General features: G+C 42.6%; 1 protein-coding gene across 2 annotated transcripts in view; it reads left to right on the top strand.

The window, feature by feature from the left end:
- ahcyl2b (adenosylhomocysteinase like 2b) overlaps positions 1–21,740 on the top strand; it is a 33,668-nt gene extending 11,928 nt beyond the window's left edge. Inside the window, exons 2-17 of one of the 2 annotated variants that reach the window (XM_034526002.1) lie at positions 8,903–9,011; positions 13,551–13,694; positions 14,278–14,378; positions 14,497–14,599; positions 14,681–14,775; positions 15,007–15,113; positions 15,408–15,524; positions 15,681–15,744; positions 16,134–16,222; positions 16,308–16,378; positions 17,000–17,094; positions 17,807–17,905; positions 19,079–19,147; positions 19,287–19,365; positions 20,042–20,162; positions 20,297–21,740. In XM_034526002.1, coding sequence (XP_034381893.1) covers positions 8,903–9,011; positions 13,551–13,694; positions 14,278–14,378; positions 14,497–14,599; positions 14,681–14,775; positions 15,007–15,113; positions 15,408–15,524; positions 15,681–15,744; positions 16,134–16,222; positions 16,308–16,378; positions 17,000–17,094; positions 17,807–17,905; positions 19,079–19,147; positions 19,287–19,365; positions 20,042–20,162; positions 20,297–20,303 — 1,470 coding nt within the window. In that variant the 3' untranslated portion in view covers positions 20,304–21,740. Of the gene's footprint in view, positions 1–8,902; positions 9,012–13,550; positions 13,695–14,277; positions 14,379–14,496; positions 14,600–14,680; positions 14,776–15,006; positions 15,114–15,407; positions 15,525–15,680; positions 15,745–16,133; positions 16,223–16,307; positions 16,379–16,999; positions 17,095–17,806; positions 17,906–19,078; positions 19,148–19,286; positions 19,366–20,041; positions 20,167–20,296 lie in introns of those variants that run through there. The other variant, XM_034526001.1, reaches the window with a different exon arrangement.
- Positions 21,741–24,553: the final 2,813 nt, after the last annotated feature.

Here is a 24,553-nt window from a genome sequence, read left to right as displayed (position 1 = left end):
ACAACAAGAATCAAGCAAGTACAATTTCCTCAATAAAGTTAAACTACAAAAGTTCACTGCCAATGGATTCTTTGTACTTCTCATATGATAATTAAAACACACATTTCTTATTTATTTACATTAAGGTACTAAAAGTCAAGAATATTTATGTCTGCAAAACCAAATTGCTGGAATACATTCTTTTTAATATGTAGTAATGAACTATACAGGACTTGAAAAGGCCCGTACCACTTCTTGGATACTTTTAATAGAAATAAGTCACTCTCTGAATAGTCATTTGGATTTTGCGCTTCTTTTTAACTCTCTTTCAGAGTTGTTGTAGGTAATTAGTCTTGCCTAAATTACTCCCAGATTTGGGACAGCCTGGCAGAAGCACTTTTGGATTTATCTTTGAGGATATTTCCAGAGATTTGTTTATAACATTAAGCCATTTTACTCAACACGTTCCTCTCTCTGCAGTTTTGTTTTTTTGTCATCACTCTCACTTTTCTACGTCTACCACATCCAAACATAAAGCTTTTAAAAGCCCATTGGCACTGGATTTGAAAGTATCCCTCCTTGCACTTAGCCAGTCTCATCTTCCCTGCCTCATTTTTAACTTTGTTTAGTCATCATTAGCCTTTCTACTGCTATAATCACATTGACACTTGGCCTGATATATCCTGCCAGGCACTATATGGAACAACATTAAATAAAACTGCTGGCTATATGCTCGTGAAAATTTGCTGTGGCTGCAAAGTTTGTCGACCTGGGACTTTGACAGCCGTCTTGAAAGTCCAATTAGACTGAAGACTTCTCCACAAATGACTTTGTCGCACCTTTTTAAGGACTTGCCGGACGCTCTCTTACTATTGGGCTTCGCTTCCACCCCTGTTTACAACACAATCATCCTCCCATAACCAACATAGACTTTGTGTCTATCTGGTAATATGAGATTTCCCGGTCAGCACTAGCTTCCCAGAACGAAGCAGGTGTTGACACAACTCTTAACTTGATTTGCTACAACACTGTTTTCAGGTAACATTCAAATGAGGGACTTTGAAATGGTCACTGGTACATTGTGTTTTGGTCCAATTCACTCGACTATCGTATTCAGTCTTGATAAATGGCTTCTTTTAATTAAAAAAAAAAGTCCGATTTTATAACATTTTTGACCAGAGCATTCCTCAATATTAAGCCAAAACGTGTCATTTGCCAGTCACTCCCCATTTAAAATGTATCCGTTTTAGGCGATAAATCAGTTGTTGCATGATAGTCAACTAAGAGAACGTAGACTTGTAGATTTTAAGTGTTTTTATCTCTATGTAGCAATTCAATCTTGTTCCCTGTGAAATGAATATAAAGTATAATTTAAGTTAAGAATGCAAAACCATTTTCCACACCATTCGTTGCTTTATAATCTAACGGCAAAGAAAATGTTTATAATAAGCACCCAAATACATTGGCCATTCTCTGCTGCTCCGTGGTCATATGGTTAAACTTGAGATTTTCTGAAGGATAATGAATCAATACAGAAAATACACGAACCATGGATTGGTTTTGTGTTTTAATGCTGTCACATATACTGATTCGGTGTGTGCCATTTGGCTGGAGCTCAGGTTGTGTTGCCAGCGGGGGAGGCTGGGTTCCCCCAGAGGGGAGCAGCAGGGGGGAGGTATAAACAGCCATCTTCCCAATGGGCCTGATGGAGAACACTTCCTTCCCTTCGCCCCCTTTGGGCTTCCTCACAAAGGGCCGTGCCACAGCTCTCTGCTGGCCTGGTTTGCCTCGAGTGCTCGTCTCTTTACTGATTCAGATAGACATACAAGATGTTGTTGACTGAAGTGTTAGGTCACCAAACGATGGAATCTAACATGTCTAGGGGAAACTGCTGTTCTGCGACTAATTTAAAACTCATTTGGAGACGTACAAATCCGAGAAACATACATTCTTAATCGTGAGTCATAGCCCCCTGAGGTCCTAATGAATGTTAACCGCTTTTAAAATGTGTCACGGTGTTCAACTAACCCCTCAAAATGTATTTGTGCTCTTATTGGTACTGCTATGAATATCAGCGTCCTAAGCCTTACTTTACATAACATCCTCTCTCCACACAATGTGCTCTTTATTTATTTATTTGTTCTAGTATTCTAATGTTCTTGTTCGTTCATACTGCATGAGTTCAATAGGAAAAAAAGGTGTCACTGCCATGATGGAAGGATCACAGCTGCTGGCAGAGTTTTCTCAATCAGGGATTTGCACAAATAACCAGATGTCAGTCAGACGAGGCTCCATCTCACTGCACATGGGGTCGCAGCATCCCTGACACAAAGAAAAACGCAGGTTCCTCTTCAGGTTTTGTCTCTGTGGACAACGGCTCTTTGGTTGGTAATGGGGGTGGGGGGGTGAGGGGGTTGAATGATGTGGCCTTCAATGGTCTGTGGCAGCTCTTTGAGGTGGAGGTCTACAAACAGAAAGACAGCCGTCATTTAGCCCAGTAATTATGGTTGTCCTGCAGCTTCAAAGGCTGTTTGTGGGAGTGTTTTTATATGCTTATGGTGAGACAGAGCGTGTCTTCTTTTCGTCCTCAGTCTATTGACACTCTGCCGTCCTCAGTTCACCGGAGACGTTCCCCCTCTCATTCCTGTCATGCGAGGGAGCAACCGCTCAGAATTTCAAACCGCTGTAGAGTACGACACTGCATACAAATGTTCGCATATCAGTTCAACTCGAGGTTTGTTTATATAATGACATTCGGCACCAGACGGATGAGCTGACAATCGAGCCTCCTGTGAGATGGGAGTCTTGTTTTTTCTGCTTTGTGTAGCCGTGCAGGCACAAAATCTCGGCCCCAAAGCTTGGATGAGATGAACAGAACTGAGCACAGAGCGGGATATAAACAAAGAAACATGTAAGCCGGAGGGAACCGTGCAGGAAAACATAGTTGAGCTCACGACCTTGTTGACCAGTTGAAGGTGACGCTGGATTGTGGGGAGACGATTCATGGCAGTGTGCACATTATTTTAGTCTGTGTGCATCGCAGCAAATGAAGCAAAAGCAAGCTGGCCATTTTGTCCTAATGAACATCATCACATTGAATTTTTCTTTCTAGTACATTATCTAGTAGGTTGCTGCAGACATAATACGAGTTATATCTGGCTGCCCCCACGTAGATTTATAATTGTTGATGCCCATTGGGCACCAAACAAAGACATGTGAATGAAATGTTTGATTTATTCATTGTAGTTCATGTTTAAAGACCATTTTGCAACCAAATCTCAGTCGTGATATGTTTGTGGGGCTTGAGAGAGGACCTTCGGCCCAGCTGACTGCTCGAGAGGCCCAGTATTGGGTTGCTGCAGGGGTCTCCATCCCATGACCCCATTGTGTTTGATTAGGGTCGGGTTCCTTCTGACACAGGTGTGGCTCGTACCAGATGAATATCTTCTGGTATGGATCAACTTAAAGAAGGAAAAAAAGAAGAAGCTGTGTAAGCAAAGATAAAGCTAATATCCAGGGATAAGAAAATGTTTTTATTTATTTTTGTGGGGTTCGGTATTATATTTTGAGAAACCAAAATATTCAGGACCTGTGCAGAAACATGAAGGAGGACATTCACATGGTACATGCGCCCTGCAGACAATACTGCTGTGAAGACAAGGCTGTATGTCGTCAGCATCGCATACCCGCTTGCATCCCTATAGGTACAGCTGAGTACACACACAGCGCGCATGCAGGAGGGTGTCGCAACAAATTTCGACCTTGCAATGAAGCTTTTTTATGTGAAACACTTGGTTGATGGCATGCAACGCAGGGGAAGGAGGTGGTTGTTTTCCAGCAAGAATCCTAACACAAGGAAAAACAAAGGGCAAGAATGATGAACAAAGCACATTTCATTAGTAACTCATTCCCTTTTATCCTATTGGGGGCTACAACTAACTATCCCCATTGCCACGGAGTCCAAGGCAATGTTTTCAGGTTTCTTGATTGAACAACAAGTCCAAAACCAAAAGATATTCAGTTTTCAGTCATTGACAAAAACCAGCAAGTAATATAAAGTTGACCTTCCGCTCAATCCTAACCTGAGACGGACTGCTCACTGCTCCGTATTAAGCTCACTCTCATATCATGTGGCAGGTTTTTTGCTGGTAAAAGAGTCGGCCTGCTCATACAACCCTCCCTGGTTGAACACAAGCCAAAGAAATGTGTGCGACATCAGGCCTGTGTGCATTTAGTTACAGATGTGCTTTGATAGTCGGCTCATCAGTCCGTGACGTCAAACTCGGAGGTACTGTTGGACTACTACAAGACGTCATTCCCTGATGATGTTTTGCCAAACCTCAAACTAGTCTTCCAAGGATTTAGACAGCCTCTGAATTTCAAGTTGCTTGCAAAGACTTGGAAACAATTTAGCGAAACATTAATTTATTCCCACCCCCCTTTGGAGTCATGCCAAAGGCTTATTGAGTGCAGCTGAAATGCAGAGGGAGTTTGGCATTTTGCACTTTGATATGTCCATTGTTCTTGTGGAGAAAACTCTTGTTCGATTGGATCAAATTTAAGAGTGATTTTAACGAGCTGACTTGCATTGATTTCCTGTTTAGAAACAAAAGTCGTAGCTAGCAGATCCAAGCTTTTGACCTGGTCAGCAGCGGTTTGTTATTGTTGAATCCTTACCGTGGCATTTGTGTCTTTTGAAAAAGAAAATTTAGAACCCTTCCCTGCAGTTTTTCAGGTCGATCTGAAGTAATGATCTCATAAAAGGCTTTGTGCTACTACCTCTTTGCCGTGCAAGTTTCATACACAAACACAACCCACTTCTGTAGTTAATATGTTGTTCTCTCTGCCTCTTACAGAGGACACAGTCTGTACAGTCTGAACCTTTTTTGTGCCTTTTTTAAATATCGTTGCGTCCCTGTGAATTTTGAATCATAGGTTGTTGATTGAATTTGGCTAAAACAGAAATGAGGAGAGTGTGTAACCTGGTGGGTCTCAAGACGATGGAGAGGAGAAAACAATCTAAGCACATCGAGGTAATGCTGAGTATTCATGGTGTTGCTGATCAGGGCATGAAAACCCCGAAGGCAATGCAGATTGTTTATTAAAAGATACCTACATTTTCTACGGGGTCAAAATGTTTGTTCCTCTGCTGACATTCTGACGTACTTCGGTAACGGATGCTGGTGAATCAACAGATAATTAAAGACTATCTTAAAACACAGTAACACGGTAATAATGTAAAAATATATTATGGGAGAAGTTAATATTGTTGACAAACTGTTCATTGGTAAACACTTACAAATGTCCTTAAGTACAACTACATTAATTTATGATTATTTTAGTCAAGGAATTTGCCATTTCAGCACGATGAGTTGTAGCTGCACTAAATGGCTGTGGTATCGTATCTCATCACGGTGCCTGTTTGTTTTTTTCTTTGCTTCCCGCCCGGAGGGATTTTATATTGTTTCACCTGGCCGGCCGAGACGATCTCCCTGCCCTATGCCGCAGATCCAATGGTGTTCAGCGAGCATGTTTCTGTGTTCAGCTAGAGACCCCATGCGCTGTCCTGACACACAACTTTGTGTGTCTGTGTAATCTCTGGGATGCATTTGCTCGGGGTGTCTCGGAGGCCGTGTATTTGTTATCTTTCAATGAAAACAGTCTGGGTACTTCCTTGTTTTTGTTTTCGCACTTTAGAGTGCTGGTGCGTGGCAAAGTAGCTCCGTGTTTGAAACAGATTGGCAGTAGTTGCTTAGCAACATTAGGAACTATTATCTACATTGTGCACATTCATTTGTATTGCGTCAAAAGCGAGCGTGAACATGCCGTCCAAGTCATCCTTGCCAACCATCACAGTCCACCTCAGTGGGATTGCCTACACCTGGCCTCACTCCCAGTATCCCACTTCCCTTCTGCTACTCTGGTTTTCACTTGTAGAAAAGTGTTTAGGAACTGTATGTCTTGGTTCCCTGCCGTCTGAGTCAGATCTGAATGTGGATCACACAGTTGAGTGAAGGTGGCAGTCTCCCATGTCTCCCAGTATTGAGTTAATATTCATTGTTCACGTCATTAAGTTCCCGATCCGCCACCATCCGTAAGTTAAAGCAATGCACCGCAAGCTGAGAGGGGTAAAGAGAAGGTGGAAGATCGGAAACGTCACAGAGATGGAAGAGACTACTTCATGTGGTTGAGCTCAAACAAAAACTGATTGTTGGTTTAGCCCAATATATTTTATTACCTCTTGGAGCGTTTGTTTCCAGAGTTTTCATAGTCTAATATAAATCCAACCCAGTTATAGATATTCAGAGGTTTTCTCTCTAAAATGTAGGTCGATTGAATGAACTCCACCTAATGACTTTTCCCAACAAGCAGCCAGCGTTGCTGGGTCAAGTAGACCTTTTCAGTGTACCAGTACAGGAGTAGAGTGTTGCAGTTTCCATTAGTTGTCGATGACTTTCTTACATAATGCATAATAATTATCTCTGTGATGCTCTGTCATGCCGGGTTACCAGGAAGTCATGCTTTTAACGTTGGCTCGGGTCACCTAGACTTGATTAAAATTTGTCTTGTAATTATCTTTTCTTTTCTTTTTATCAGCACGTGACCGTTCATAATACGACACACTTCATTTATGGGTACAGAAAGACTCGGAGCAGGGTAGTAAGCTGCAAGAACAGCTGACCAGCATTTGGCTGGAGGGTTATTGTAAGCGGCTGTGGATTAGAACATTAGCTCGTTCACTACCTTGAAATGAATCGTAAAGTCTGATTGCAGCAAGTTAAAATAGACATTTTCAAGCGTGTATGGCCTGTTGGAAGCGATCTGATGGTTAATAATAACAGGGATCTGCACCATGTTTCGTTCTTCTTATTGCTCGTTCCTGCTATTGGCCTAATGTATGCAATATTAATAATTTTGGAGATTTTGTGTTTGCTTGTCATGGACCAGCTACAGCATAGAAATCCAATCATATGTTCCTCCAAGTATGTAGAGATGGATGTAATATGTACAGAGCTGTACTTTGGGAAAGGCCCAAAGAGTCTGAGCAATAAGCAAACCACAGTTTCATTTTCTTTGGCAGCACCCTCTGTTATGTAGTCTGAGCTAACTTGTGATAATCTTGTCCCATATATTGGGTCATAAGCCCCCGTATCCCCTCCTCCTGAGCTCCCAAAAATGATCCTCAATCCTTCACTGCAACTCTGAGCTCCTAAAACCCCTCATCTAACTCCATCCAGTAAACCTGAAGAGACCAATTGCTGTATTATAGCCTGTTATAGGGGCCAGGGTCATTAGCAGCTGCAGTCACACGTTGGTTTTGTCCAGCAGCAGAATGGAAAATGCCTTTCCAAGGAGCATCTGCTTAGAAGATGAAGATCTTCTAACTTGCATGAAGTAAAAAGCTGCTAGCGTTGCTATGGCTCCTCTTGTCTGTTTGTTAGGTTTACTGCTCCCTTTTGTTTATTATGGCGCAATTTAATTTGTGTTTTTCGTTTCATTGGCAAGGACTCCAGAAGCTTTTGGATAGAAAGTTGTTCCGATCACAAGTTTATGTGCTCCAATTTGGGTTACATTTTTATTAATTCCATTAAGTCCCACCCTAGATTTTGAGCAATAAATTTAGTTTTCAGTTTTCCACACATCACAACCATCTTGGGTCAGCAGAGGCTAAGTTTACCTTTTTGGTTTTCAGGGACCCCAATCTCTTGAACAATCAACAATTAAATAATAATACAGAGGTGGGAGAGAAGGAGGGGAAAAATGAAAGGAAGGGGAAACAATTCATTGCATTGTTTGCCGGCACATGGTTGGACCAGTTTGGGCTGGATTGCAGGAACGTGTAGGCTAAAAAGAGGCAGTGGGGTGAGAGGAAGCCTCTGAAATGATCCGACCTTCAACGACAAGGTCCCCCTTGATGCACAAGGCCTGAGGACTTTTTTCTGAATTGAGTTCTTTTACTTTGAATACTTCTAAGTACATTTTTTGGACTTGCATACTTCATAAGTCACACACAGCGTCCTTGCATCTGACGTGCACACACAATGTGGTTGAATGTCAGAAATGTTGTAATTTCAATCTTTTTATCAAAACCTGAACATATTTGCTTGTTTTGTGCTCTGCTTGTCTTTCAACAAGCAGAATGATAAAAACTGAGTGATTGGAACAATACATGAACAATACATGCAATACATGAATGGAACGATCAATGCTGGGTCATTCAACTCGTGTAGTGTTCCTTTACTGTGGTTTTATGGTCTGAATAAGTCAGCTATTCACACTCTAATATTATCATGACATGAACTATGATTCACCGAGCTATTGACACTGTAATAACGGAAAGATTAACAAAACGATAGAATCACAGCCGGTTTGTGGCCCGACTACAGTGAATAGCCAAACACCTCACAGCTATTCCAGAATGAACCGCCGCACCTTCGTCAGCTCTGTGGCCTTGTCACCGGTTGATAATAGCCCTATTGTCTCCATTATCTTTGCGAGTCAGAGTGAACTCAAAGCTGGTCTCCTGCCTTGCAGATGGCTTTTTTTCAACCATCTTTATCTTATTTTCTCTAATAACATGTTGTACTTAACAGGATTCTGCTGTCCTTTAAACCCCAAATGACATCACTTTTAAAGAAATACAATAATTTAAAGATGCAGTCCATGTTTTCCTCTTAATGATTGGCCATTGAATTTTGAGTGTCATAACACACCCTAGTTAATGTATGTGTTTGTGTGCTTGTACAAGAACTGTACAAGCGTGAAGCTTGGTGGTCGTTTCCAAGAAGCGAGAGCTACTTTATGTGTGCCTTTTTTTTGAAAATCCATTACGATGACCAGAAGTTGTTGGTGTGATCGAAATGAATGCACTTGCAAAAATCTACATTGAGTTCTGATCTCTGTCCCCTTGTGCACCATGCAGATCCAGTTTGCGGACCAGAAACAGGAGTTCAGCAAACGTCCCTCCAAGATCGGCCGGCGCTCCCTGTCCCGCTCCATCTCCCAGTCGTCCACAGACAGCTACAGCTCAGGTAGACACGCACGAACACGCGCTCTAACTATTGTCTATTATCTCAACTATCTCAACAGCCCACCAGTGAATACGACGTATTTCCACTACGTTGTTTTTTTATGAATGCAAAGATATCGATAAGAGTTTCACCTGGAAGAACAGTTGGCCGGCTTTGTCATTTTCCTTTGCTGGATTGTACTTTGTGCCGGCTCTCATTCTCACGTTCACGTGAAACTGAGGGCTCTGTGTTAGAGGATCAGCTGCTGGTGGTCCACTGGAGAAGGCGGTGTGGGTGGTGGGAAGTATTGGGTGTGGTTGAAACTGAACTAAATCCCCGGTCCCAGATTGTGTACACTGTGATATGCTTTAACAGCGGGAGGTGAACGAAAGTTAAATAATGTAGGGAACAAAAAAGGGTAAGTGGGAACTGCCATGGCCTCACAGAACCTACATATAGAATATATTTAAAGCTACAGCCAGGAGATGTTACTTTAGTTTAGCATAAAGACTAGAAACGGCTGCATTTCAAAGGTAACGACATGTGTGTACCAGCACCAATTATCATTAGTCTTGTCAACATCACAAGGTTGCCAGGCCAGTCAGCAGCTGACTACAGGACAGCCAATAAGAGCACTGCATTTCCCCAAAATGTCTGACTATTCTTTAACTTTAAAAATTCCATTGAAAAGTTCAAATTGCATTGTGGGCAAATTCAATAGAGATGTTTAGTGTTGAAAAAAAGTAGGACGGCATCAAGATGAGAGAGAGCACAGTCTGATGAATAATCCTCTGTCTGTCTGTCTCTCTCTCTCTCTCTCTCTATCTCTCTCTCTCTCGCTCGCCATCACCACTCAAAAGTCTTCAAACTTGAAGCAGTGCATCAACATTGCTGATAACTCTGCTTTTAGAGTGGGTTTATTTACAGGCCACAGATCTTCCTTTGACACCATTAACATGACAAATTAATCTGGGCTGCTCGGACAGCGTCGCTTCTCGCGGCAGAATATGATTGACAAGCAGATGGACGGCAGATGGACAAATGACTTTCAGGCTGTATTAGTGGATGGCCGTGATGGCCCTCACTGACAAAGTGACCTTGTGTTTCTGTTTTCCAAGAAATAATAAATCATAGGACCACTAATCTGCAAAATTAGTGATGGAAGCAGTTCCTATAATTGTTCACAATAAAGGCATCCTGCTGGTTTGCCAGTAATAGCCAATTCAGAGATTCGGCTAGAAACTACAAAAGTTTGAAAAAACACTTTCTTTAGAAAAAGAACCTGAGCTAATACCTAAAATATGTAATTTATACTAATTACAGAGGTGGAGATTTTGCTAGTGTTCTTGCACCTGTTTCAATGATTACATTTGATGTGATTATTGTTCTGAGTAGGTAGTCTACAAGAGACTGTTTCCTAAACACAGTGCCACAGACTAACCTGCTGGAATTGTATATTTTTACTCTTTTGATCTTTAAATCCGGCTGTGCATTTTCTTTGCAACTCTACACTCGAAGATTTGGATTTGATCCATCTCCCTGTAACTCGTATCTTGTGTTCTCCTTTCTTCCGTCTTTCTCTTCACTGTTCTTTGCTTCTGTCTTCTCACCTTACCTCTTATATACCTCCCTCCTTTTACAATTTGACCAGCTCGTCTTCTCCTGTTAAAAAAAGTAAATTGAGGGAAATGTGTCAGTGCTGCCAATATCACGGTTCTTTCCGGAAACTTGTGCAGCCCTATTGTCTCTCTCTCTCTCTCTCTCTCTCTCTCTCTCTCTCTCTCTCTCTCTCTCTCGCTCCCCATTTGAACCCTCTGTTTTATCCTGTCTCTTTTTTTCCTCCCCTGTCTCTGCTGATTCCCTGTCTTCTCCCATAACTCCCTCAACAGAGTGCCTCTTATTCCTCTGATGGTTCCCACAGTGCAGAGGACATGCTGAACACACTTTTCCCATGGCCACTTTAGTCTAGATTATCCTTAATGAGGGCTCCTCTTAAGGTTGTGGTCCAGGTCTGTAAAAGCATAGCAGATAGATTTATTAAGCACCTTGTAATAAGTCTAGCAACATGATTGTCCTTTTGGTAGGAAATAAGCGACAAATAAAAGTCTAACATTTAGTTGAATTTGTAGTTTCATAGAGTTTTGTATGGCCACAGTCTGTCAAGTCATCCCATTACACTTCAATTTTAGACAGCATGGTCTGCTTACAGGTTTTGGGAGTAGTTCTGCATCAGTGAACAGATTGTGTGGAGCCTTTTGTGCCTCCAGAGGTTGCTGCACAGTCTGATAGATTGCCTCAAGTTCTGTCACTTCTGTGACTGTGGATTTAGCACAGGTTTTGACAAATGTTAAAGGAGAGCAATGCTAAATTGATGTAGTACTTTAATGCACAACACATTTCCGACTTATATTTGAAAGAAGTGAATGTGTAATAAATCTTAGTATTGGTTGAGACTTTAAAATGATACAGAGTATTATGTTTGAGTAGTGGAATAAGTTAAGTATAAAATATGTCTGTGTGAATGTAGACTACTTTTTCATGACCTGTCTTTGGCTTTGTGCCAGTTTCCTTTTTCAAGTATCGGTACGTCCACCCTCCTGATCTCTAAGCTCTCCGAGGCTCACCCCCCCCCCCCCCCCCCCCCCCCCCCCCCCTGTCAGTACGGATGGGGAGATTTCAAAAGAAAGCGGTAGACTTGTGGATTATTACCTTCTTTTTCTTACAAAAGCCTTTCACCTCCTGGCACAGTACAGCATGTTCTTTAACTTCAGTATTGTCACAGTGCTGGCGAGGAAGCCGGTGTTCTCTGGAGCCGGCCCGTGGTCATTTTGAAAGGTCGCTAGAAGTGATATTGGAGTCGTGTACCTGCTCTACGCGAGGGGGGCCGTACCTGTGTAGTGAGTCAGCCTTAAGCACAGGAACCTCTCAGTGTTTGTGCCAGACATGCAGGCCTCTTATTACTAAGTATGCTGCTGCTCTGTGGGCACTACTGTTTCTGTCTCCCAGGGGTGCACTGATACCTCTCTCTTTTTTCCCCTTGTAAGTGTTGAAACACATTTGTGCTTTGTTTACTCTGCAGCCTTATATTGGAAAAAGACTGGAGCTTTCGCAGACTGCTTTATAATCTGTGGGCTACCCAAGTCAAATTGCTGGGTTGCGGAAAAATACAGGCTTTATTCACAGTGTGGAAACCGAGGCGCATTGTGTTTGTTCTGCACTTTGAAACCTCACTGCTCTTTGCTTGTTGTCTTGACAAATACATTTGCTTTGCCAAATTCAAAGTGCTTCGATTCAACAGGAAGGCATTAAGACGAGATCTAAAAGTAGCGAGGCAATATAAAAGAGACTCTCTTCAATATGATTTAAAAGGATGAAAACAGAAGATATACTTAAAATGGAATAAAACATTATTAAACAGTAGAATAAATATCGCATTGCAGGGCAATATACGGAACATGGTTTCGGAACAGAGAAGATTTTAGCTCTGAAAACTGCTTCTCCACATTTAGCTTTGGCTTTGTTATGAACCATCCAGACCCCTCGGGTTGTATGCATTCTGTCCACACTCCATGTCCAATAGGGGAGAGAGAAGAGGCATTCATGGGGTTGTGCAAGTGGGGCAAGGACCCCGTCTGTCCTGGGCATCTTCGCTCCTGTCGGCACTGATGCCAGATAGATTGGCTTTGGGATGATTTGAGACGCAACAGTGCAGTTTAGAGGCATCCATTAACATCACATCCAGTTCCTTAATCTCTCATCTTAGTTTGTTAGAGATGTCCCTACGAGGAGGGGGGGGGGGGGGGGGGGGGGGGGGGGGGGGGGGGGTCTTATCAACCCAAGGGGAGAGAGGGAGAGAAAGGGGTTAGCCAGAGCTTCCATTTCATCACTGAATCCCAAAAGGGGTGAGTCAGGGTAGAGTGAAGGGAGGAGGATTTAGGAGACTGATCCATAAGCCGGTTGTCAACACTCTGGCATCGGGGCTGATGTTTTGCCTCCGTGGCGCTGAAGCTGCTTTTTGTCAGGGCGCACGCATCGTCATCGGCCTGATTGATGGGTGTCGCAGACCGAACCACAAATGGTCACTCTCGGTCTGCTTTAACTGAAAAGATGCCTGCGTCCCCAGGACCGATTTGAAGTTATCAATGTAAATGATTCCTCTCTGACCTGATTTATTGCTGAGCCTTTTGAAGACCACCGAACCGGTTGATCCCTTTGTTGGCAGTGTTTTAATGTTTTAAAACGTGGCATCGTTGACCAGACAGTGAAGCCGTTCAATTAAACCCTACATTGACACTCCGGAGACTTGTTTGCTTTTTTCTGTCTGCCGACCTTGTCTAACCTTATCATCTCCTCTGTCTTGTGGAGATCATGGTCAAGAGTGGCGTGGCGGTCAGAAGACTTCTCCCTTGCGAATATCCTCGCCTCAAGTACCGGCAATCTTTTTTTCCGGTTTCTGGCAGTCTACACTTGTGCTAAATTGTCCTTCTGTCAATATTGTGTGTGTGTGTGTGTGTGACATACTGACAGTACTCTTGTATGCGTGTGCGTTTCTTTTTCTAGCGGCGTCATACACGGACAGCTCCGACGATGAGACGTCTCCCCGGGACAAGCAGCAGAAGAACTCCAAGGGAAACGGCGACTTCTGCATCAAAAACATCAAACAGGCCGACTTCGGCCGCAGAGAGATCGAGATTGCAGAGCAAGGTGAACCAAACAACTGTCACCACTTAGAAACAGGGCAAGCTTCAGGGTTAGTGGGTGCAGGTCGGGAGCCAAGTTCCCAGCCGAATGTAGCGCAGCTTTTGAACCGTAACAGCAGTAATGAGGGCATAATGCACTCAGTGTTTTTATGTGGGTGTGTGTGTGTGTGTGTGTGTGTGTGTGTGTGTGGCGCTGCCTCCTCCACACTGCTGAGTAACCAATCATATGTTCCCTGCCACTACAACTGAGAACACTGTTTAAGAACCAACACATTAACGCACATTATAAACATCATCCCCAATTACTTCACATAACATACAGAGAGCCTCAGCTGAAATCCTGCAGGCTTAATTCTATCTCTCCTCTCTCTCTCACACACACACACACACACACACACACACACACACACACACACACACACACACACACACACACACACACACACACACACACACCCTTAGCATCACTAACTCCTTCAGATGGATGAGTCGATGGATTAGTGATGAAGTATTAGAAGGATTAAATTATGGGAATTCCTTATCCATCTGATTATCCACTTATGTGTTACTCTGTGTGTCTCTCTTAGAGATGCCAGCTCTGATGGCTCTAAGGAAGCGAGCCCAGGGGGAGAAACCCCTCGCCGGTGCCAAGGTGGTGGGCTGCACCCACATCACTGCCCAGACTGCTGTGAGTGGGAATGCAAAACACACTCACTCACTCACTCACTCACCCCAAACATAAGACGGTCTTACTGTAGCTGCCACAACAACAACAAAAAAGTCACACTTGACCCTCTTCTCTTCAGGTGCTGATGGAGACTCTGTCAGCTTTGGGGGCTCAGTGCAGGTGGGCAGCCTGCAACATCTACTCCACCCAGAATGAAGTGGCAGCTGCCCTGGCAGAGGGAGGTGAGACTCTTTTCTTTTTCTTTTCTCCCATTTTTTTCTCTCTCTATGTCTCCATATGAAATGCTTCCTGTCTCTTTCTAGGTTTCAGTGTGTTTGCATGGAAGGGTGAGTCAGAGGACGACTTCTGGTGGTGCATCGATCGCTGTGTCAACGTGGAAGGCTGGCAACCCAACATGGTAGCACACATACTTTCTCAATAAAGCTCACTTGTGCTTTCTGAGTAGAAGGACATGAAGGATAATATGTCCAGCAAAATAAAATGTGCATTTCTTTCTTTTGTTGCAGAAATAAGTTGATAAGCTCTTTAAGTAGATTTCTGCTTTCTTTGTTACCCTTTTGGATTTTCCCCTCTCAATCTTTCTCTCTCACTTGCCTTCTGCTCATCTTCGTCTCCCATTGTTTGTCAGATCTTGGATGATGGTGGAGATCTGACTCACTGGATCTATAAGAAATACCCCAACATGTTCAAGAAGATCAAGGGCATTGTAGAGGAGAGTGTGACCGGCGTGCACAGGTGGGACTCGCACACATTCTTGCCTTTTTGGTAAAACATCGCGTTGCCTCACATAAAGGCAAATTCCCTGCATTTTACTAAAGCAAAGACGTGCACTTACACACTCCCAATTTCTGGTCCGGTACCGCCATCTAGTGGTGAGACTGTTGCTATTACCAGTGCACTGAGACCACAACATTGCTGTTTATATGAGACTTGAATGTTAAATAGTATATTTGTTTGACATTTAACGCTAAATAATGAATACATTGATATGATACATTGATATGATGTCTTAAAACATAATTCCTGTAGGTTGTACCAGCTGTCCAAAGCTGGGAAGCTTTGTGTCCCAGCCATGAACGTCAACGACTCAGTGACCAAGCAGAAGTTCGACAACCTCTACTGCTGCAGGGAGTCCATCCTAGACGGGTAGGAAACACCCTCCTGTTTAACCTTGTTGGGGATTATTAAACGGAACATGTTTGAGCCTTCAGTGTTGCCTGGCAATTACACCCACCTCTCCTCTGCGCCGAAGAGTCTGTATAAATATTATGGCTGCCAGTATAATTGTGTTTCTGTCCTCAGCCTGAAGAGGACCACCGATGTCATGTTTGGAGGCAAACAGGTGGTGGTGTGTGGATACGGAGAGGTAAGGCGGACGTTTCCATACAGGCTGGAACACAAATACCGTATACGGTTTGTCCTGATATGCAAGTCGGGGGAAGTTACGTTCAAGCTATTTTTTTCTAATCATTGAAATTATTAGATTATTATTATTATTATTATTATTAGATTATCCATACCCTCATTTTAAGGCACCAAAGCAAATGTCGTCACACAATTTAGTATTCAAAAGATTGTCTTAAACAACTTTATTAATATAGAACAGGTGGATGGAGAGCGTTGCATGTCGCTGACTGTAGAGGAGGCTAGCTGCTGTTGATAGCTTACGAAAGTCTCAATTGCTAAAAATGATGGACAAATAGTTCAAACCCACTGTTTTGCTGTATGATAATGTCCCATGTCTATTACTGCCAGGTGGGAAAAGGCTGCTGTGCCGCCCTCAAAGCAATGGGCTCCATCGTCTACGTCACAGAGATCGACCCGATCTGTGCCTTGCAGGCCTGGTAAGCCTCAGCGTGTTGAACTCCTTCGCGGCTCACTGACGCTGCATTAGTCTGACGCCCTTTATTGTCCTTCTCACCAACACAGCATGGACGGCTTCAGGCTGGTGAAACTGAATGAAGTCATCAGACAAGTGGACATCGTCATCACCTGCACAGGTCGGTTCAGCCGCTGCCCCTCTCTCTTTTAAGGTGGCGAAGATAAAAATATGTATACTGCGTTCGTTCAGGATGACGCACATTCCGTCATTGTCATCAGTGTCTTACCGCTACTAATCAAGTTCTCTGCTGAGCAGCCAGGGAGTTGTCCTGAACACTTAATTAGAGCAGAGAATTACTCGTCTCTGCTTCATTATCTAATGTTGCTGACAGGCCTGAAGCAGCAGGCTCTCTTCAGGGTGTAATTGAGCAGAAAAGATAACAAAGTCGAAGAAGGCGCGCTGCTTTTGTGTTTGATGTTCTCAATAAAGTGGTGTTAAATAAATAAAACCAGACAATCATTAGATCCAATAAAGTACTGGTCAAATTGATTTGAAGAAAAAAATTCAAATCTTCCTCTGCTGAGAAATCATGCGTGAAATAATTCATATCACTTAATTAACAATGCTAAATGGTGAGATAAGAAGTTAGCGCCTTTTTTGTTCAAACAAGTCATTTGATCAAACTTCTGGTTCGCTCGACTCTCTTTCTTTGTGTCTATTCTCTCCGTTTAAACCTCTTGCTCTTTGTGAATGTGTCCTCATCTTTCTCCCTCTTTTCATTTCTCTCTCACTCCACCAGGCAATAAGAACGTGGTGGTGAGAGAGTACCTCGACCGCATGAAGAACGGCTGCATTGTCTGCAACATGGGACACTCCAACACGGAGATCGATGTGGTCAGTTAACAGCTTGCAATAAGTAACAAAAAACAGTCAAAAAAGAGTAAGTAGGGAATGATATACCAAGAGACATTAAAAAAAATGAAAACCTAATGGAAAATGAGCGATACAGAAACAAAAGTACGGCAGAAAACTGCTGTCGTGGTCTATCACAAAGTTTCCCGTTTTGTCCACTCTGATGAATCGGTTTGAACTATTAACTTATTTGACCTCTACCACTACCTTTCACCCATTTGACCTTTCCCTTAATGAAGGTTATGATGCCACTGTTCATGGTGTTTTAGTTTGGCAGGAAACGAGACATTGAGGCTTTTTTAACCATGTGCTCGTGCCGAGTGTCATACAGTGAGTGCAGCATTAAAATGAACCAACACCATAGAGCAGCAAAATGAATGTCGCGGTGCACCGATTGTATTCTCCTGACCAGAAAACAGGGAGACAGACGTGTTGGGAATAGAAAAATATATCAGAGGGATTTAAGTTGTTTAGTTTTTTTTTTTTTTTTAAAGAAGACGGCAAACAGGAAAGTAGTTCAGACACAAGAGGAAGTTGTGACTCACTTCTTAAAGTTCTCGAGTACTGGAAAAGAACAAGCGCCCTGAGTCAACTCCTGGCCCGGGATGATAGACGTATGACGACTCAGCCCAACAGAAATGAGAAGTGGAAGTGGGAACGAATAACTGCTGATGATGTTGTGCTCATCCTGTAGGCGAGCCTGAGGACTCCTGAGCTGACCTGGGAGAGAGTGCGCTCTCAGGTGGACCACGTCATCTGGCCTGACGGCAAGAGAATAGTGCTGCTGGCTGAGGTACACTTTGGGGCACATGCAGCATACGCACACGCACACCCACACACACACACACACACACACGGTTTACTCAGAGGACTTTCAAAGAACAACTCGGTAGAGGAACTTTAGATTCTTAGTTGGATATTAGTTCCACAGATATGGTGACACTCGAATTTTGTCAACACATTAAATTGTAGAAAACATAAGAGAGATCAAACGGACACGTACACACAGAACCTGGTATATCCACATCGCAGGTTAAGACTGTGTGTGTGTGTGTGTGTTAAGAGCCCTGACAGAATGAGAGCAGTCTGTCAGGGCCAGAAAGACAGCCCGCCAGCCCACCGACGTCTGTCTCTCTGCTGCCGTTTGATCTCCATCAGTAGACCCGCCTCTCCTGCCTCCACCACCGCTCTCTGTTCCAACACTCATCTCAATAATATAATTTGGAAATAAAGATAATTTTAGATCACTTGTTTTGTTTAAAGTTTTAAAGAAGATGATAGTTGTTCATTTGTCTACGTTACATAACTTTGCTTTTTATTCATTTTATTTATTTATACAAATTTATAGTATGTGCTTTGGCTGCATCGCTAAACTGGAGAGAGAGAAGAGACAATCTCAGCTGAGGAGGCAGTACTGATGGCAAATAGCTCAATATAGAAACTTAAGCCTCTTCCGCATTAAACACACATCATCTTAAAAATATGGGACTAATTCCAGGTTTGAGTATTGAACAGTTATGTGATTTAAATTTTTTTTTTTAAATGTTGTGCACTGAGCATCGGAACCTTATCTGTTTTAATTCTGCTTTTTATTTCGCAATGACAACACACCCTTTCTCTGTTCCCCCTTCCTCTAAGATACAGAGTGTTTCAGTTTGACATACTAACTACCTCATTTTCTGCAACACGTGGGAACATTCCCTCACTCCAATGTGTTTTGGGGACGAAACAAAACATCTTTTTTAATATGCAATGAACAGCAGTGACTTTCAGAATCAAGACTGAACAGCTGCGGATAAGATTTCAAAACGCAACGTGCTTGAAAATATTTGTCGGCACCTGAAATATAGATTTGTCTCTTCTCACACATTTGTCATCACACTCCAGACTGCACATCCTGGCACGTTGCCCTCTCAACTGCAACCTTGCATACTCTAACCTTGTGTCGCTCTGTCGTCCTGTACAGGGTCGCCTGCTGAACCTCAGCTGTTCCACTGTGCCCACCTTTGTGCTCTCCATCACCGCCACCACCCAGGTAAAACACCGGAGCAGTTTCTGTCTCCTTTACATTGTTGTGCGTCGCTCTCGCTTTGTTTCTGTTCATCCCTAATCAAGAAGTTGATGTGAGAAGTTGCTTGTGTCTGCGCGTGTAACGCTTGTGTGTCTCTGCCCAGGCGCTGGCTCTGATAGAGCTGTACAATGCCCCAGAGGGACGCTACAAACAGGATGTGTATCTGCTCCCCAAGAAGATGGGTAAGGTTTGAGATTTCAACAAAGGCTACTGAATACAAAATGACACAAAATAGAAGTATATGTGTACACAGGCCAGGGAGATAGAAAATAGCCTTGATTGGTACTTAAGTAGCCACCAAGCAGGCAGTTACTTGCAGTGAGTTTGTTTACCCCAGCAGGCGTGATGCATTTATCTTTACAGCCAACATGGTCTCATCTGGTCAGTCCAGAGTCGTCTCCCTTATCATTCACAGTAGAATGAATGCTGTGTGTGCGTGTGTGTGTGTGTGTGTGTGTGTGTGTGCGTGCATGCGTACGGCCCACAGTGTCTGCAGCGTGGCCTCGGTGGGTCAGCGCAGAGCACACACATGGTAAAGAAAATCAGGGAGTCAAATGTAGGTTAGCCCGTCAGGGATGGCTGCTGTTGCCACAGCACACACTGGCAGCAAAGATGATGGAGAGAAAGAGGGAAGCAATAAAAAGGAAGAGCTCAGCTGAGGAAAGAAATGAGGTAAAGATGCAAGGAAGGATGAGGGGAGAGGAATGCAGATGAGGAGGAAGACAGTGCAGAGGAAAGAAAGCGATGGAGAGACGGTAATCCCTTAGAGCACACCTCTTTTTTTTCTCATTGGAACGATTAAATAAGCACAGATGCCCGCTGAATGTTAACGTGTTCCTCCTCTCTCTTGCCCTCCAGATGAGTATGTGGCCAGCCTACATCTCCCTACGTTTGACGCACACCTTACAGAGCTGAGTGACGAGCAGGCCAAATATCTGGGCTTGAACAAGAACGGGCCCTTTAAGCCAAACTACTATAGGTAAGGAAACACTTCAACACATCCCATTTCCAGAGATAATCATACAAAAGGAAAAAGCTGTCACGTTGACAACGTGTACATTGACAGCAACCTATTATCCTAACTTGCTTGCGTTCTCCTTTTTGTCATTTGAGGTATTAAAACCAGAGTCGGGGGGGTTGGACTGAAGAAATGCAAATACTCCATGAATGGCACAGCCTCATTGAAGGAGAGGAGGATAAGGAGAAGAGAAGGAAGGAAGGACGGATGGACAGTCAACACACCTGCTTTATATTCGGGGGGGGTAGGGGAGGAGCTCAGCCTGAAGGGGGAGGGAGGGAGGGGGGGGGGTGTGTAAGGGCATGGCGTTCCCTGCGCTTATGGCAGCCGTTTTTATTTATTCACGCTCGACAAGAATAATGCTAACATTAACTGACTCTGAGGAGCTGCTCCTGCCATTCATCATTAGCCGGCTCCCAGACATCTTCCTCTGCAAGATGTTTTACTTCTCTTCCTCTCGTCACTTCACCACCATTCTCTCTTTCTCTTTAGTCGCTCATTTGTGTGTCGAGTTGTACGTGTGTCCTGCATCCTCCCTCGCCATTGCCAGATCTTTTATTGTTTAACTATTAAAGATGAAATTATTGATGCTGAAAAGATATATATACTATATAAAAAAAATAAAGTAAAAAAAAAAATCTGTGTGAATGAAAACGACCGTTTGAGATTTAGTGACGGACAATTTTTCCCTTCTTTTTTTTTTTATTGTCTTTTCTTTTCTACCTGTGATTATGTTTTTATTTTTCTCTTGCGTAATGTTGTGAGGTTGGGGTTAGACCTAGTAGACGGGGTTAGGTGGGATCTCATGGTCCAATCATACCATGTCTTTTTATTTAATCGTTTCATTGAGATTCTCTGTCTCTCTGTCTGTTTTTAAACTTTTTTTTTTTATGTTCTTTTGGATCAACCTGTAGTTTGTCAACTTCTTTTGTAGTATGACTGATTGGTGACCGGTACTTCCCACCTGTCACTCAAAGCCACAGTGAAACCATCTCATTGGCTGCTTCTTTCTTGGCTTCCAGTTGCTCACATGTTGAAGTGATGAGAACTATTTCATACTTGTGAGAGCTAGCCTTTTTCATTTTGTCTCTTTCTTTACCAAGAATAACTAAACTATATTTGAAGCATGACAGGTTGACAGATCATTACATGGGGTATACTGTATATTCAGATATTTATATTGAAATTAAGATTTTTCTATCTTTTTCTCTCCTGCGTCATCTAATATCATTACTTTTGGAAAAAAAATCAAATCAACATATGTCAATAAGATAAGCAATTAAATGTTCTAATGATAAGCGTAATACATGTACTTAACACTCACTTTGAATACTGTGACAGAAAATATTTACAGAGATACCAAATGAACAGCAAGTTGCTACCTGGCCGGTACTTAAACAGATCTCTTTAAATCAGGTCCTCCTTGAAAAGTATGATGCTGTTAAGATTTACTGTACTTACTATACACACCACAACTCGTTGGTACAGAGGAAGTCAAGGGGTTCCGTTTGAAAAATAAAATCTGGGATCTGAATGCCACCGTGATTTATTTTCTTTACTTTCCAAGAAGCACATTTACCTTCACTGCAAATTCATGAACATTTGCCTGTAAAGGGTTTTACTTTACTTTTCTTAAGATCTCCAAACTTGGCGTTCTATCCCCGATACATTTGAGTTTGTTCTCCCCCACCTAAAAGAGACTCGACCCGTATAATGATCTGCACAGTCGTCACCCTGGGCAGCTCGTCCCCAGCTGGCCTGGAAATTAGAAAGTCCTGACGGTCATTTCAGCTGACAGCCAAGTGCACCTGAACCAATCCGGTCCTCTCCAACCTTTAGCCTGCTGGGAGACGCTGCTAGCTGTGCTCTCACAGAGACAGATCAAATGCTGAAACACACACACACACACACACACACACAATTGCTCTTTATCCAGTTCTGAAAATGTACTGCACTTTGTATGGAAAATAAATTTGATCCTATTACATATTTTGAAATGGCACAAAAAGCTTCTTTTTTTTTTTTTTACCAGTTTAAGAAATACTTTTGCCTACTCAACATATAAATAGCACAATTCATGCATTTGTTTTGTTTTTGTGACATTGCATGACACAATATTTAATACCAACCAAAGTCTTTTTAAAAGGTTTTTCTTTGGACATTTTGGTAAATGGCCACAGTCACTTTCTTGCAGAGAGTTGAGAAAATGTACACCGCTCTCCTTTTTGTATGATGAATGTGTTGCAGGAGCTAGCAGCCAGTTGGTTCTCAGTATAAAGGTAACAACATCCAAATAACCAGCGCCTCCAAAGCTCTGCTTTGATACAAATGAAACACAACGGACATGTCAATCAGTGACCTTTTTTAAAAGTTTGTTACCTTTTGACGGAGCCCGGCTAACTGTTTCTCCAAATTGCCACTATATCTTGCAAATTTAAAAGAAAAATACATTTTGAAAGGTGCATCGGAACATAAACCAATATCATACGTCCATATGCCACCATGTAATGACCAGATTCTACACCGTGTCGCGGCCCACACAACCTCAATGCCACTTTGTTCCCTGCCAATGTTTCTGTGTCTCCTCGTGCTGTTGAGAACCCCCTCTTCAAGTAGTGTGACCTGTTGTCATTGTAGCTCTTAAATCTGTTGTCTGGAGTCTTTATTTCTCCCTTTTTGTAGGCGTGAATGTGTGTCAAAAAGTATGTCCCGTCTTGAGAGAAAGCTGAGGTGTTTATAGACGAAGACGTGTGTGTGTGTGTGTGTCTAAATATCTTTCTGTGCTTGTACACATCCTTTTTTTAGTTGGCCATGGTTGCTTCGTTAACAGCTGCCTCAGGATCCGAGCCTGTGCGTTAGCGGGAGAACTCAATTTTTGTTGTTTTGTTTTGTCAGTCGTAAGCTGACCAACAGACGGGCGGGCGGGGGAAGACACCAGCATCATATACTGTATGTATACACATATGATATACAGATATGACAACCTTTACAAGTATAGGAAGGTAAAAGAAGAATCCACTCCTGTATTTATTGTTGTAAATCCTCATACAGTGCAAACTGGCGAAATTCTCAAAACATGTTTTAAGTTGTCTAATAAAGAAAAAAAAACTGTTTAAATATTGCAAGTGATAATGGTAGATGATGAGCAATAATTTAAAAAAACATTCTGTAATGTTAATTAATAAAGATGTAAAAATTGTAATCACTCGTGTCCTTGATTTGACTCCTTTTTCAAGACGTTAATCACCCACTTTTTGCAGGTGTGATTTTTCTTGTGTTGTGTTTGTGTTTGTGTGTGTGTGTGTGTGCGCGTGTGTGTGTGTGTGTTGGGGGAAGGGGAACCCATGTGTGCAGCTGCTGAGGTCCGTCAGTGATCCACAGTGATCTCATCTGAGCCAGTGAACGGACGGGGACATCTCTGACATCAACAGCTGGCTCTGATCCTTTATTTATTCCTGACACACAAATCAGCGTGGCGAGGTTAAAGGAATAGTTTGACAAATATAGAAAGATCTGTAACAGTCCAAACTATGATTCAAAGATTCACAAATGTCAGCACATGTTCATGTTTCGGTGTCTCACTCTCTTTAAGAAAGTTAAATAAAAGAAGAGGAAAAAGTTTGTGAAAAGATCACATCCTCGCTCAAAATAAGCTCCAATTAAGATGCTCTTATCTGTAGAGTTTGTAATGCTTGGATGTTGTTGTTTTTTACTAAACTAATTCCTGCAAAAGTTTCACTCTTCAAGGGACACAAAAATACTAAAGATGAATGTCATGTGTCAAGTACTTCGGAGCCTGAAAATAATGGTCCGTCTTCTGTAGATCAGGAGGAGCTGTCTCAGGAAATAACCCTGCTAATGTCACTGGGGTTATTTCAGCTCGGCCTTGGAGACCACATTTAGAAACTGAGGGGCATTATAGGAATCCTAGGGTTCAGTATTTTTTGGAGCTTGATCCATCTTGGGACTAAACGGTTTTCTTGGCCCCTGCCACTTTGATTCTGACACCAAACTTTTCTGAAGTGCCCTTCTAATCGCTGCAATACACCTTTAAGATTCTAAAAAGAAAAATTGTATTTGTAATGGTTACCTTTTAGCACACCTCAAAGTAAACAGAAATAAAACCTTTTTTTTGTACATTTCTTCTATGAAATGCAACACATTTTCCCTTTATTGGTTTAGTCTGAATTAGTACACAAAGTATTGATGGATTTATAGCTTTGTCAGGATCGAGTCTAAATTGATTCAACCCGCAGTGAATCATTAATAATTAATGTCTCCCACCGTTGTCCTGCCATGTGGTCACGTTCCAGAAGCTCAAGGCTACATTCAACTGTGCCATCTAATCACGT

Source organism: Cyclopterus lumpus, chromosome 23 (genome assembly GCF_009769545.1).
Source record: "Cyclopterus lumpus isolate fCycLum1 chromosome 23, fCycLum1.pri, whole genome shotgun sequence".
NCBI classification, from domain to species: Eukaryota; Metazoa; Chordata; class Actinopteri; order Perciformes; family Cyclopteridae; genus Cyclopterus; species Cyclopterus lumpus.
The sequence above is the reverse complement of the archived record's forward strand: the minus strand, read 5'-3'. Positions and strand labels throughout refer to the sequence as shown.